This window comes from Equus przewalskii, chromosome 3, assembly GCF_037783145.1.
Source record: "Equus przewalskii isolate Varuska chromosome 3, EquPr2, whole genome shotgun sequence".
In the NCBI taxonomy this organism is placed as follows: domain Eukaryota; kingdom Metazoa; phylum Chordata; class Mammalia; order Perissodactyla; family Equidae; genus Equus; species Equus przewalskii.
In genome coordinates this window covers 49,561,924-49,576,880 of record NC_091833.1, presented here as the reverse complement: position 1 = coordinate 49,576,880, position 14,957 = coordinate 49,561,924, and the positions used below count along the sequence as shown (strand labels likewise).

Sequence of the window (14,957 nt, the reverse complement as noted above, 5' to 3'; positions counted from 1 at the left end):
TACCCCTGATACTGATATCAGCCCTGAGATCAGTTTCCCTGCATTAAATCCAGCATATATGGGTTTAAAACCAAAGCACTCATTCCCTGCTTTCTCCCTGGCTTCCTGGCTCCAGAATCCACTATCCTCCACGGAGACAGACACCACCAAGGACAAGCACCTGGATTCATTATCTCCTCCCCACAAGGAGATACAGGCTGGTGGGAAAGCTGCTGACCAGCAAGGTCACGGGCTCCCTCCTCTCTGCAAGTAGTCTCAAGGCCAAACACAGGCTGGTGGGAAAGCTCTGACCAGCAAGGTCATATTCTCCCCCTCCTCTACCTAAAGCCCAAATTAAGACCCTTCCTTTTAGCTTTTCGGGGAGTTTGGGATTTCAGCATTAGCTGCCCTTTCTCCTTGCTCAGCGCTGTGCAATAATAAAGTCCTACTTTCTTCCACTACACCCGATGTCAGAGATTGGCTTGCTGTGCCACAGGTGAGTGAACTCACTTCAGGTTCGCTATCAATATGATGCACTGGGATTACTTCTGGCATTTTTTCCCAATCTAATCATGAGAAAGCAACAAGTACTAATTCAGGGACATTCTACAAAATAACTGACCAGTACTCTTCACAAGAGTCAAGGTCATGAAAAACAACAGAGGGTTGAGGAGTTGTCACAGATTGGAGGAAAGTAAGGATATACCACAATCAAATGCAAGGTGAGATCCTAGACAAGATCCTGAAGAGAAAAAGAAAAGAAACAGAAAAAGCTGGTGAAATCCAAATTAGGTCTACAGTTTAGTTAACAGTATTGTAGTATTGTAGCAATGTTAATCTACTAGTTTTGACAATTATACTATAGTTATGGAAGATGTTATGGGAATTCTTTGTAGCATTATTTTGCAACTTTTCGGTAAGTTTAAGAGTTATTCCAAAAGAAATAATACAATAACTAATATTTTCCAATGTTTATAACGGAAGCATAATGTTAGACTTAAAATGCCATCTTTGTTCTTAAAAAAATTCCTCATCAAGATCTGTACAGCACAGCTATTTGTATTCTGAAAAGCATTGTTTTGTATAGAATAAGAGAACCTTTTCTTGTTACTCTGGCGTATTTATGATTAGCTGAAATTCAAATGATGTGCGAGTTGTAAGATCCTCCTTAACACCAAGCTTTCGGGGCGAGCTCCAGCAGACCAAGAGGGAAGCAGGAGCAGAAGGCTTACGTATCTGTAAGCTGTTCTCCAGAAACAACTTGCACTTCTTCCTCGTTTAGGTGGACATCACGGAGGGAGAGAGGGTAGCAACTTGCTTTTTGTTGAAAAATTCAAACCAACTGAATTTACCTCTGGGTTGAGGTGGCATATCTATGAGGCAAAACAGAACACATGTCCCCGGGGGAGAGGGGAGACATCTACCTATATACAAAATCGGAACACAACGAGTCGTTTGTAACTCCAATAAACAGCGTAGTAGCAAGGACACATCCATACTGTAGCAGCTGGGGCGAGTCCACTGTCCCCGGGTTGCTGGTGCTGTTTGGGGCATAAATCAATACTGTACATGTCAGATGGACTCTGCTCCTACCTGAGATTCGAGATGGAAGTGGGTGAGTGGTTTGGCACGATAACAATACTACTAGTACACTTAGGTATGACTGATTTTTAATTAAATTAGGCTCGTGCTTTATGGTTTCCTAAGCACACACATTTTATTTGAGGTAACTCTCATATGAGGTATACTGGAAAGATGTGACAGCATCCCCATGTTATGAAACAGGAGAAATGGATCAGAAAGACTATAAATCAAAGTCAGATGGTAGGTTTGCAGAAGCAAGACTTAGGTCTCTAGATATCTTTGCTCACAGTAGTTATTTCTAAAATAATGGACAGATATTATTCCTAGATTCTTGCATTTCCTGCAATTTTATTCCTTCTGTATTTATTAAGAACAGTTAGATAAAAAAACGAGTTATTAGTTATTAAAAGCAAGAGGCACATCTACAAATATATTTTCTTCAGGATATAAATGGCATCATTCAAACTTCTATCAGTGTATTAATTAATGCCCCTAGGCCTGTGCTACCCAATACGACAGCGACTAGCCACATGTAGCTACTGAACATTTGAAATATATAGTCGAATTGAGATGTACTGTACATGTAGGATACACACTAGATTTTGAAGACATAGTAGGAAAAAAGAAGGTAAAATATCTCATTAATAATTTTATATTGATTGCATATTGAAATTATAATATCTTTAATATATTGTTTATATAGAGAGATAGATATAGAGAGTGTTTTACAGTTTCCAAACAATATTAAGTGGTATGGTCTCATTTGAGTTATTCCCATTTTACAGAAGAGGCTATCAGCTAGTTATTGACACACCAGGACTAGATCCTAGGTCTTTAAGACTTTTACTGGCTGATGACGCCACTGGACAAAGACTTACATAATAAAATAGCTTGCCCAGTATTTATTAATAATAGTAAAGTAAAGTAATGAAGGCATGACAGCGTTATTAGACCCAAGTTAGGTCTGGGCCTGTCTGCTCTCTATCAATTCATACACTCTTTTCTCGTCCCTGCCTGCCTTTACCATGAGCTGCTCTGTGAACACGTAAGGAAAAGAAAGGCAGGCCCAGTGAACTTTAGTAAAGTGCAATATGGTGTTTGCGTCCCAGCTATGAGTGACCCTGTGAACTCTGGACCTCCTCCTCTATAAATATGGAACTAAAATACCTCCCCGGAAGGCTCAGTTGAGAATGGAAGTAACAAACACCTGTAGGCAGTAAGCACGGAACCAGCCCATCCCCCCATCGCTGGCCACTTCCTTTTATTATTCTGAGGCATTCCAAACTAATATGGGAGAGTTGAGGAAAAGGGGTAAAACGAACGCTTTACCCTTCTTCCTTTCTAAGCGTTCTGTTGTCCCCTCTAATTTTTCTATCCCTTCTCTCCCACCCTATGGTCAGGGTGAGGCCAGGGTCGAGGTGTATAGGACAGGAAGCAGAAGGGGGGCAGACCTGCTGTGTGAAAGCATCCACAGTTTCACTCAGGCAGTCTTTCCGCTTTCCTTGCAAGACGCTCACCTCCAGGGGCTTCAGAGGGAGATCATAGCGCTTGTTGCTTTCTAGAGACTTCTGTTTTTACCCTTAGAAGAGCTTAATGCAGTGAAGCTTGTTGCTACCCTTAGAAGGACTTAATGCCAGTGAAATGACAGAGAACTCCATAATGCTGCCTGGGCCTAAGAACTAACTTCCAGCCAGCCCGTTCTAAAGAGTAACAGTGTCTTCGCAGTGGAAAGCCCAAAGAGATGACGCAAGTGATCAGCAAAGTGCAAGACACCTGGTTCAGCGGGCTTCCTGACCTTGCCAACCAAGATTTATCCCACCCTTGTTGCTGAAAGCAAAACCTCTTCACTGACATCGGGAGGGGAGAGGCGATTTTCCTTTACCCACACCCACCCACCTCCAGCTTAAACAACCAGGCACACTACCAACTTTCAGTGCCCTGAGTACTTTATTTATCTTCATACATAAGCTAACTATGTGACTCAAACATTAGATATCTACTTTCTAACAGTCTCCTAGTGAGGTGAATACCTGCTTCAAAAAACAACTGAGCAGGGAACTAGCACAAGAAGAGGGAGTGACTGCTAATGAGTACGGGTTTTTAAGGAGAAGGATGATGAAAATGTGATGGTTGTACAAATTGTGCACTTTAGATAGGTAAATTGTATGATATGTGAATTATATCTCACAATGCTGTAGTTGGGAAAAAAACTGTGAGGCGAAAATCATCTAGACATTTTATCAATTATTGGTTCACATCCAGGAGTGAACTGGGAACTGATTTATTTATTTATTTATTTTTTTGGTGAGGAAGATTGGCCCTGAGCTAACATCTGTGCCAATGATTAGCCCTGAGCCAACAACTGTGCCAGTCTTCCTCTACTTTGTATGTGGGATGCCTCCACAGCATGGCTGATGAGTGGAGTAGGTCCACACCCAGATGTGAACCTGAGAACCCAGGACCGCCAAAGTGGAGCACACAGAACTTTAACCACTCAGCCATGGGGCTGGCCCCATTGGGAGCTAATTTTTTAAAGGATAAACTTTAGCTTCCTGTAGACCTATATATTCTATATCCTACACAGAGGATGCCATTTAGGTTCTTTAATTTTCACTAAAAGATCTCAACCCCAACCTATAACCCCAGTAAGCAACACAGAATAAGCTTCCTACTTGATAGAACCTTCAACTGCTGCCAAACTTCTGTCAAAACATCTTGAGAGAGAGAAATACAGAGTACTTGAAGAACATGAGGTCCACTTATCCCTCTGTGAAATCTAGATTTATTCCCCAATAAGTCCCAAATCATCAAACAGCAGCATGTGTGACCATAGGGTCTCAGCATCCAACAGTGTTTCTCCTAACACTCGGGGCAAGGAAAAGCAGCAGCACCGCAAGCGGTCCTGGATTACGCACTGCCGCGGGTGCCAGGGGTGGGCACGCAGGATGCTCTCCCACCGCCATTCCTCAGTCTCCTCTCATCCCATGACACAAGACCTTTCCCTCAGAAGAAAATGCCAGCAAACGCTTCTCTAAGGAACTGGCATGTGCCCCCTTTTATAGTCATTAAGATGTGTGACTGACTGGTCCCTTTTTATCGTGGCCTCCAGGATGCAACTTAATTTGCACAGGGTCCTTTGGTCTGTCCAGGTTCATTCTAAATGTGCTCTCCCATGTGACTCTCAGTTGTATCTTACTTTCTATTCGTAATACTTATGCTCACCTCAAATGCTTCATGGATGCTCAATAAAAATGAATTCATGGATTGTGATTAGGTCTTTGGGTGGTGAACATGACATAATCTATATAGAATTAGAAATATATTACCATGTACACCTGAAAGTCATATAATGTTATAATCCAATGTTACCACAATAAAAAAATAATAAAATAATAAAATAAAATAAATTTTTAAAAAATTAATTCAGAAATAGATTTGGCTGTATGTGTATTTTAATACCATCTTGATGCAGAAGAATGTGTTTCCTAAGGCAGCCCCTGCTCACAGCCCAGGGTCTGGAACAAAGATGGCCCAATTTGTTACTATGAAACTATTTTCTTTTTCCGAAAGTGGAATGAGCTTTTTATATTTCTACTTTTAGGCAAGAAAATAAAACTAGGCAACATGACAGGTATTTTTTTTTAACTGTTTGCTAGCTTTGCAATCTAATTGTTGTGGTCTTATATTTTTCGGTATTGTTCTAATTGTGGACAAACTTCACGTCCTGGAAATAAGAAAAAGACAGGATATATTGGTTAATCCCTTTAAAAGTACTAATAGTAACAAATTTATCCCTCACCTTGTAGTGATAAGTGTTTATCCATCCAATATCAACTCTATTTAGTTTCATATATTTGGAGAAAGGCAAGAGTTTTACCCATCAGCCCTTAACACACTACTAGATGGAATCAGTTGCACCAACGCATCGTTTTCTGAAAAACCAGTCTGAATTTTCAGTTTGTATTTCCTACACAACGTTAAATGAAACTCCGAGAGGCTTAAAAAAAAAAACCTAGTTATCTCAATTGAACAGTTTTCTACTTTCTACTGAATGTACACGCAACCCCCACCGACCTGTCAAGCCCACACATCCCAAACCGCTTTCACTATTTACTCACTCAGCTTAAGAGCGGTTCCGTTTAGCCAGGGGCTCGGATCCCGGGTCCGCGCGCTCAGAGGCAGGGCACTGACAATCTTTTATGAAAACGCCGAGATGAGTCAGCGGGCCCTGCCACACGGACCATAAGGAAGCAGCTCCTACTTAAGGATGACATCAAGCATCTGTCCTTTGCTTTCTAACCGTGAAGAGCTTTTCCAAATCTGCCTGGCTGCTTTCCAGGCCGCCTCCTTCCTGCGTCTCCCCAGTCTCTGTCGCTCGGTCCAGGACTCCTCTCCCCTCGGGCGCGCTCGGACGCGGCGTGTAAGGACGCAGCACTGGGGCCCCAGCCCGCGCGCACGGAGCCCGCCCCGCGCCATCCTCCTGACGCCAGGCCCCGGCGCCCGCGCTCCCTGCGAGCCGGCCGGGGAGGGCGCGGCCCGGGGCACGGCCGGGGGGCGGAAGGCGTGCAGCCGCCTGCCTGGCTGCAATAAGAGCCCGGGCTGACGGCGCGCGCGTGTTGCTCGGGGCCCAAGCCGGGGCACTGGACCCGGCCATCACCCTCCCACAGAGCCCGGATCCCGGAGACGACTGTCCCGGAGCGAGCAGGGGCAAAACAAAAATTCCCGCCTGCAGGGGTTGTACGAAACGGACAGTGGCGAGGAGCTCTGGGAATCACAGGACGCTAAGCTCGTCTGGCCTGGATGGATTTGGTACTGCTGGTGGCTCGCTCCCCTAAGCACGGGGGACTTGACACCTAGAGAGTTTTCCACCACACACTTGCACACCCCCAGAGCAAGTAGGCGGTCTCCACTGTATGAGTTTCTGAGAAATAAGGTGCGTGCACCCCAGGGCCAATAAGATCAGGAACTGAATGTAAGGGTGGGGGTTGGGTGAGGGGAACGAAACTTTTTGAATAAAAATACTACTGTGAACAGTTTAAGCGTGTTCTTCACGCTCCCATAATCAATACTTCTCTGCAATACACTGATCGTGTGGGAAAGCTGGGAAGTGACTGTGCAGATTCACGAAAAGCCTTGGGTGTCAGGCTTTATGAGTGTGTGTGGATCCCAAAATTCTCCCTCTGCATCTATCTTCGGAAATGAGTACTTAAGTCTGGATATTTTCTAATTTGCGTTTACAAACAAAAATCGTATTAGTCAAGTTGTTTAAAACAACACTAGAAATTACTGTTAATTCTTCACCCAATATAAGAAAGTTTTATCCAGGAAGCCTCGCTAAGATAATTGATTATATATAATTTTTTTAGACTATTAAAAATACCATACTGTATACTTTTAAAGGACTTAAAAGTACACACCCACGATGCGCTCAGACATTTGGGTGAAAATTTCTTTTGGGTTAATATCTGAGTCAGTTTAAAGACTCTTAAAGACCTATGTACAAATACACTTATCAGACTTCATTTTAAGCCAAGGTTGGGAAAAATTCTTCAGAGCTAGCTCTTAATAACTTTGCAAAACTGAAAAACACCCTCTAAAGAATAAAACTTCATTGATACCAGTAAAGATGAAAACCTTTCCAGCAAACTCTAAAGGCAGTTCCAAGAGGGGACTTTTAAAAATGGAGAAAACACACACGAAATTGATAAAAAGCACATGAAAAAATAACAAGACATTGAGTATAGCATTCTGCAATTACATAAAACAATAACAAACCAAAAAGCTGTACGTCACAAAATAGCTGGCAAGGGCCGGCCTGGTGGCACAACCATTAACTGCCCATGATCTGCTTTGGCGGCCTGGAGTTCGCCAGTTCAGATCCCAGGTGGGGATCCCAGGTGTGGACATGGCACCGCCTGGCAAGCCATGCTGTGGTAGGCGTCCCACATATAAAGTAGAGGAAGATGGGCACGGATGTTAGCTCAGGGCCAGGCTTCCTCAGCAAAAAGAGGAGGATTGGTGGCAGATGTTAGCTCAGGGCTAATCTTCCTCAAAATAAATAAATAAATAGCTGGCAATACAAGGAAATGTTAGTTTTCTGGATAGTAACATTATGATTCTTTTTTCCTTTTATTTAAGTGTAATTTTCTAAATTTGATTTAATGCAGATATACATTTATATTAGAAAATGAATTTTGTTTCAAAGTAAAATAAATTGATAAAATGTCAGTGTTTGTTTTTGTTCAGTAAAATTAAAGACTCGTGACAATACTTAGAGTCATATCCTCGCCCAAAATAGGGCTAAAACTACTAAAACAAACAACAAAAATGTTTCTGTCTTGTTTTTAGTCTAATTTTTAAAATATTTTAGTTCGTGATTTTTTCATTTTGATGTCAGTTTATTTGCTAGCTAAAGTTATATCAGTTCCTGACTTCACCCTAATACTTTCTCAAGCTGATTACTGCCATCAAATTGTTTGACAAATTCAGATTAAACCCACCATTTCATAAATGTATTGCATTGTAAAGAAATGAGTCATTTTAAGTTATAAGTTTTGAGGCTAATTATTTTCGAATGCCCTATTTTCCCTTTTAGTGTTTGGGCATTTTAGGTCACAGAACATTAGAGCGAGAAGACCCTAAAGCTAACTTCCTAACTTTGTGGATGAGTCATCCAGTCCAAAGGAGCTCAACTTGCACAAGGTCAAAAGTCAGGTCGATAAGTGCATGACTCGCAGCACCCCAGACGTTGCCCTCTGCCCTCCGCCTCATGACTGCTCTGTTATTTCACCTAGAAAGATTAACCACCCAGCGTATATAGAGGCCAGTATTGGGACTTCCGCTGAATGTGTTCTCAATCTGGCACTTTTTCTTTTCCATTTGAACTATTTTTTCTCTCTCATTAGTACATTTCAAGCAAGAAGAAACTAAAAATCGCCTATAACCCATCAGCCACATACCATCTGCTTCTAGGCTTTTTCTATGCTTACCTATTTTCTCACAAAACAAAAATGGACATATACAAAGTACAGGGATGAAAGGCATCATTTCTGAAGTCAGTCTGTGTCTGAATCCTGGCTTTCCCAAACCCTCAACTTGAACTTGTTGCTTAGTCTTTAGATCGTTATTGGTAATCGGGGGAAACAATCTGTCAAGGTAGATTAATGCAATGATGTATAGAAAACCCAGAGTCATTATCACTGGTTAGCACTCAGTAGGCGGTAGCTATTGTTATATTGTAAACTGCTATATTGCAAACATGCTTCTCTGTCTTTCAATATCTTTCTACAACTTTATATTTAATGGCTGCATGGTATTCAATTGTTTATGTGCCATAATTAATTTACCAAACTTCCTGTTATTCACAAAACATCCTCGTAGCCCTGTTATCGCACACACTCAGATAAATTCCATACGGAGAATTACTATGGCAAAAGGTATGCTTGCTTTAAAATTTTTAATACGTATAGCCCAACTTCCCACAGAAAGTTTGTGCCAAATTCACAGAGTCCCAACAATTGAAAAGGTTGCTTGTTCCCCTAAATTCTCACAAATACTGGATAGAATAATAATTTTAATCTTTCTAAATTTGATAGCTGACAAATGGCATATCAGTGTTTTAATTTATATTTCTTTGACTTAGTGAGTGAAAGTAAACTTTTTTTAATGTTTAATGATCACTTGTAGTTTATTTATAAATTTTCTATATAAAGTCTTTTTTCTCTTTTCTTTCTGTTAATTCCTTTGATGACAGAACAAGTAAACAGAAAGAACCTGGATCTCTGATGATATCGCTGCTCTGCCGGACTATCCCTATGCTGGTTGAAGTCACTGTCACGTTTTATGTGATTTGCAACCAAGCCACAGAATTATCAAAATTAGGGTTTCTTTACAATCCTAATTGAAAGCTTTGGGGCCAGCTGGAGTCCACATCCTTGACAGACATGTTAGAGGTCTTAAATGAGTGCTGGCGGGGGGAGGTCTCACCATGTACTTTTGTAGGCAGTGTGCATGGATGTAAACAGACTAATAGGGAAAATGAAGACAGAGGAAGGGAGCAGACAGACTCATTCATGAAATCCCTTGAGCATTGCTTTTGAAAACTCCAAAAATAACTGGGAGATTTTTCGGGGGAGTGGCGAGAATAATACCCTTTTCCAGCAATTACATCAGTGAGGGGCTTACTTCTATGGTTTTCACGAGGGAAATAGTGGAATGTTCTCAACAGACACAGGCAAAAGAAACAAACTTGTTTACTGTCAATAAAGAATACGGCTTATTCTACAGAGTGGCAACCAGAGCAAAACCAAAAACAGTCTTCTCATTAAAGGAACAAACTTCCTGGGCATGTAACTCCATGAATCAGGAGCCCTATTGTCAAAGCTCCCATACGGACCTAGAAGAAGCTCTCTTCATCCTTCTCATAGGATTTTTAATATCCTCTTAGTTTCTCCAAGCTGCCCTGGGCTCTCAGTCTGTTTGCCTGCCTGGCCACCAGCGTAAGGAGCTGATGAAGACTCAGTACACTCCTTGGTGCCTACTCCAAGTGGTTGGACTTTCTAGGATCAGTTTTCCTCTGGCAAGTCTACATTTTGGGCAGGCCTTATGACAGGTCTTGGGGCATTTGGGTTATGTATATAACATCGGCATTGGGTCCAAGTATATTTATTTTCACCACCACTCCAAGTTAAAGCAAATAAAAAACAGAGCAAGGGGCCGGCCCAGTGGCGCAGCAGTTAAGTGCGCACGTTCCGCTTCTCAGCGGCCCCGGGTTCGCCGGTTCAGATCCCAGGTGTGGACATGGCACCACTTGGCACGCCATGCTGTGGTAGGCATTGCACATATAAAGTGGAGGAAGATGGGCACAGATGTTAGCTCAGGGCCAGGCTTCCTCAGCAAAAAAAAGAGGAGGACTGGCGGTAGTTAGCTCAGGGTTAATCTTCCTCAAAAAACAAAAAAACAGAGCAAGAGGCTGTATGCACCATGTTCCCCCATGGCTCTTCTCACAGCTACCAGGAGCTTTGATGAGTTTGGTGAGAGGAAGGTCAGTCAATAATGGCTTGAGCACTGACGACTATGTGAAGGAATGGAAATAGAGTACCATCTCCCTCAACTTACGATGGGGTTATGTCCCAATAAACCCACTGTAAATTGAAAATATCATGTCGAAAATGCATTTAATACCTCTAACCTGCCGAGCATCATCGCTTAGCCTAGCCTACCTGAAACGTGCTCAGAACACTTACTTCAGCCCACAGTGGGGCAAAATCATCTAACACAAAGTCTATTTATAATGAAGTGTTGAATATCTCATGTAATTTATTGAATACTGTACTGAAAAACAGCATGGTTGTATAAGCACAGAAGAGTTGTGAGGGTATCTGTTGTTCACCCTAGTGATCGCGTGGCTGACTGGGAGCTGTGGCTCGTTGCCAACGCCTGGCATCACTAGAGAGGATGGTAGGGCATATCACCAGCCCGGGAAAAGATCAAAATTCGAAGTAGGCTTTCTACTAAATATGTATTGCTTTTGCACCATCATAAAATTGAAAAATCCTAAATGGAACCATCCTAAGTTGGGGACTGTCTGTATAGAGAACTCGTCGCTAAGCTTTTACTCTAAAAGGAAGGTGAGAGAAATGAGTATACCTAAAGGCTGTCTTGGGGTTCAGAGAAAACATTTCTTATTTGGTTTACATTAGAAAGGCCAGAATATGTGTCCATGCCAAGAGGACAAGCCATAAAGAAGAAAAGGTGGTTAACTGGAATATTCAAGTTCCTGGGAAGCAGAAGGGAAATAGAATCCAGAGGAATTAGCACTAGAGAAGGAAACTTCTTCAAAAAGTTGTGGCAGAAGGGAAGGGAGTCAGGATGCATCCTCACATACTTAAATATTTTGGTTAGGGAAAAGAAAGAAAATTAAAAGAATGTCTGGCCCATAACCGCACTTTCTCTCTGAAGCTGGTGGATCCACTGAGGGTAAGGGTGTGAGTGAGACTACAGGTGACCTGAGGACAGGATGGATACTGAAATAGGCCTGCACAGTATTTGTCTCCTATGGCTGCAGTAACAAATTACCACAAACTTAGTGGTTTAAAACAACAAGAATTTATTATCTTACATTTCTGTAGATCAAAAGTCCAACATGGGCCTCACTGGGATAAAGTCAAAGACGTCAGCAGGTCTTGGTTCCTTTCTGGAACGTTTTCCAGGTTCTAGAGGCTGCCTGCATTCCTTGGTTTTTGGCCCCATTCCTCCAGTTTCCAAGCCAACAACAGAGCATCTCTGACCCTACTTCTGTCATCACATCTCTTTCTCTGACTCTCCTCTTCTGCCTCCCTATTCTACTTTTAAGGACCTCTGTGATTACATTAGACCTACAGGATAAACAGGATAATCTCCCTATTTTAAAGTCATCTGATTAGCAACCCTAATTTCATCAACAACCTTAATTCTCCTCTGCCAGGTAACTTATATTCACATTCTGGGTATTAGGACACAGACATCTTTGGGAGGCCATTATTCTGCTTACTACAAACTCCAAGGAAACAAAAAGGATGCTGATATAGGGATCCACCCAGACCCACAAAGTTGGTATAAAGAGTACTTTAAACTGAAGACGTTTGAGAAACAGCTAATGCAGAAAGAAGCCTTAATGGACCTTACCTTATCTGACTAAAGACAGAGCCTTCAGAGAGTGAAGCTGCCATAAATCCCCTCTCAGGGCATCTTCACTGCCAGGAAGAAGACTACCACTGACACCTGGATAAAAAATCACGTAAACAAACGTTACCACCAACTGTCATTCTCCTATATGTTTTCCTAAAAGTCTATCTGTCTTTCCTAAAAGCCCTTTGTTTTCCCATAGAAGCCCTTTCTCTGTGCCCTACCCCCTTCCCCCCATTAAGTTGCACATAAACTCCATACCTCACCTTTTCCCTTTTCACCTGTCTGTTGTCGGTGAAGTTTCAGCTCTTCCTCTACCCCACTGGACTAAATCGGTAGAGGGAAAGTTTTTCCTCCCAACACTAAAGATTGCACAGCAACACCAAGAACTCCTAAGATTGGATTCTATAAATGTAGTGGCAGGGGCCGGCCCTGTGGCCGAGTAGTTGAGTTCTTGCTCTCTGCTTCAGCAGCCCAGGGTTTCACCCTTTTGAATCCTGGGCGTGGACATGGCACCGCTCATCAAACCATGCTGAGGCGGCATCCCACATCCCACAACTAGAAGGACCCACAACTAAAAACAATACACAATTTTGTACGGGGGGGCTTTGGGAGAAAAAGGAAAAATAAAATCTTTAAAAAAAATGTAGTGGCATCAAAGCCATAAATGTGCACGGCTTTCCCATTCACAAAGTAAAGATAGAAAAGATTAGAAGGTTGAATAAATTCTAGGATGTGGTTTTGCTGGGTGGGTAAGGCAGTAGAAAAATGGAGTGAGGAGTCGAGTGGGTGAAGTGATCCATCACAGGAAAGTGAAGCCAGGAAGAGACAGGTGGAAAGGAACCTACAGAAGGGTCACTTGGAGGCCAAAGAGCTGAAACAGGAGGATGAGGTCACTGAATAGGAAACTGGCATTTGATATTGGCATTCCAGGTTTTGACAGGGGCCATGGTTTGAACATGACAGCAGGATGATGTAAGCGGAAGGGAGGCGTATTTGTCTTTTATTGCTAAGTGACAAATTAGCATCAGTTTCACATCTTCAAATAACGCTTGTTTATTCTGTCTAAAGGGCACAGTTCTGGAGGTCAGGAATCTAGGCAGGTGAAGCTAGGTTCTGCTCAGGGTATCACAGGAATAAATCAAAGTGTCAGCCAGCTGGGCTCTTATCTGGAGGCTCTTATCTGAAGAATCTGCTTCTTAGGTCAGGTTGTTGGCAGAATCCACTTCCTTGCAGCTTTAGGACTGAGGTCCTTGTCTCCTCGCTGATTATCAGCCAGTTACCAGGCTGCTCACATTCCTTCTCATGTGATTCACTTCATCTTCAAAGCAGGTTGAATCCTCCTCACACTTCAAATCTCTCAGACTTCCTCTTCTGCCTTTTAAAGGGTTTGTGTGATTAAATTAGGTCCACCTTGATAATCTCTCTATTTTAGAGTCAACTGACTTGGGACTTTAATTACAACTTCAAAATTCCTCAGACCAGTACCTAGATTCATGTTTGGTTAAATCACCAGTGGATGAACTGGAATCTTGGAGGCTGGGGGAGGAGGGGATCTTTAGAATTCTGACTCCCCTGGAGGTGAACTTGAGAAGATCAAAGAGCACAGAAGCTAGGGGGATGAGCTGATCCCGGAAATAAACAGACTTTGCCAAGGTAGCAACCATCTTGGAGAGAAGAGATACGCCAGAAACCAGTTGTTAAAGTCTTTTATAGATATGGAGAAGAGAAGAGAAGATGGTATTAATACAGAAAGAGACAGGCTAATGCGTGTATGTGTGTGTAGGTGTGTGCATAGGTGTGTGTAGGTGTGCATGTAGGTGCATGTGTTCTTGTGTGTGTGACGAGGTGGTAGGTGTGTTAAGAGCCCAGCTGCTGGAGCCAGACCACCTTGGTTCATGTGATTTGCTTTAAATAGCAGACAAGAGATCAATTAAGAAATAATTTATTTGGTTATAAAGTTCACAGAGGTAGTCAAGCTCTGAAAAATAAGCACGGCAGGGAAAAAACTACATTTGATTAGGTGCTCACAGCTAACCTGCTGAGTAAGAAAGCGGGGCAGACGATGTGACACTCGTCCCCACAAACAGGCTGCAAGTTTAAATGTTGAGAGCTCACCCAGCTAAATTTCACATATCCATAAAGTCTTTGGTTTAAGTAAACTTTTAAATGGAAGTATAACATACATGCAGAACAAGTAGAAAATCTAAGTAAACAGCTTGATGTATATTTATAAAGTGAACACAGCTGATTTATTATCAATACCCCAGAAGCCTCCCTTATGCTCCACCCTAGTCACTGCCCTTTCCAAAGGTAACCACTCTTCTGCCTTCTATCATTATGCATGAGTTTTGTCTCTTTTTAAAGTGTATACAAATGAAGTAGTTACTCTTTTGAGCCTGGCTTCTTTTACTCAACATTATTTATATGAGATTTGTCCACATATTTTCATGTAGTAAAGGTTTATTCATTTTAACCTCTGTGTAAGATTTCATTGTATGAATATACTGCAGTTTGTCCATCCTACTATTGATGGGCCTTTGGGTTGTTTCCAGTTTTGAGATCCATCCGAAAGTGTTAAATCAGGAAAGAATCCTAATGGTCAAGTAAGCCCATCATCCACTAGAATGGTGGAAGTGGAGGCCTGAAATTTGAAATCATCTTCTCCCCTTTATTATGCTTGAAACAGCATAAAGAAAAAGGAAAAGGAAAGAGTAGCAGAGGTGTAG

General features: G+C 42.1%; 1 protein-coding gene across 7 annotated transcripts in view; it reads right to left on the bottom strand.

Annotated features, from left to right (window-relative positions):
* The window catches only part of ABCG2 (ATP binding cassette subfamily G member 2 (JR blood group)), a 130,705-nt gene that overhangs the window by 56,670 nt on the left and 59,078 nt on the right, over window positions 1–14,957 (bottom strand). For 4 of the 7 annotated variants that reach the window (XM_008523678.2, XM_008523679.2, XM_070614337.1 and 1 more), the window contains one exon: window positions 12,229–12,324. The exons of 2 other annotated variants lie outside the window; for them this stretch is intronic. In XM_008523678.2, coding sequence (XP_008521900.1) covers window positions 12,229–12,272 — 44 coding nt within the window. In that variant the 5' untranslated portion in view covers window positions 12,273–12,324. Of the gene's footprint in view, window positions 1–5,681; window positions 6,127–12,228; window positions 12,325–14,957 lie in introns of those variants that run through there. One more of the 7 variants, XM_008523681.2, reaches the window with a different exon arrangement.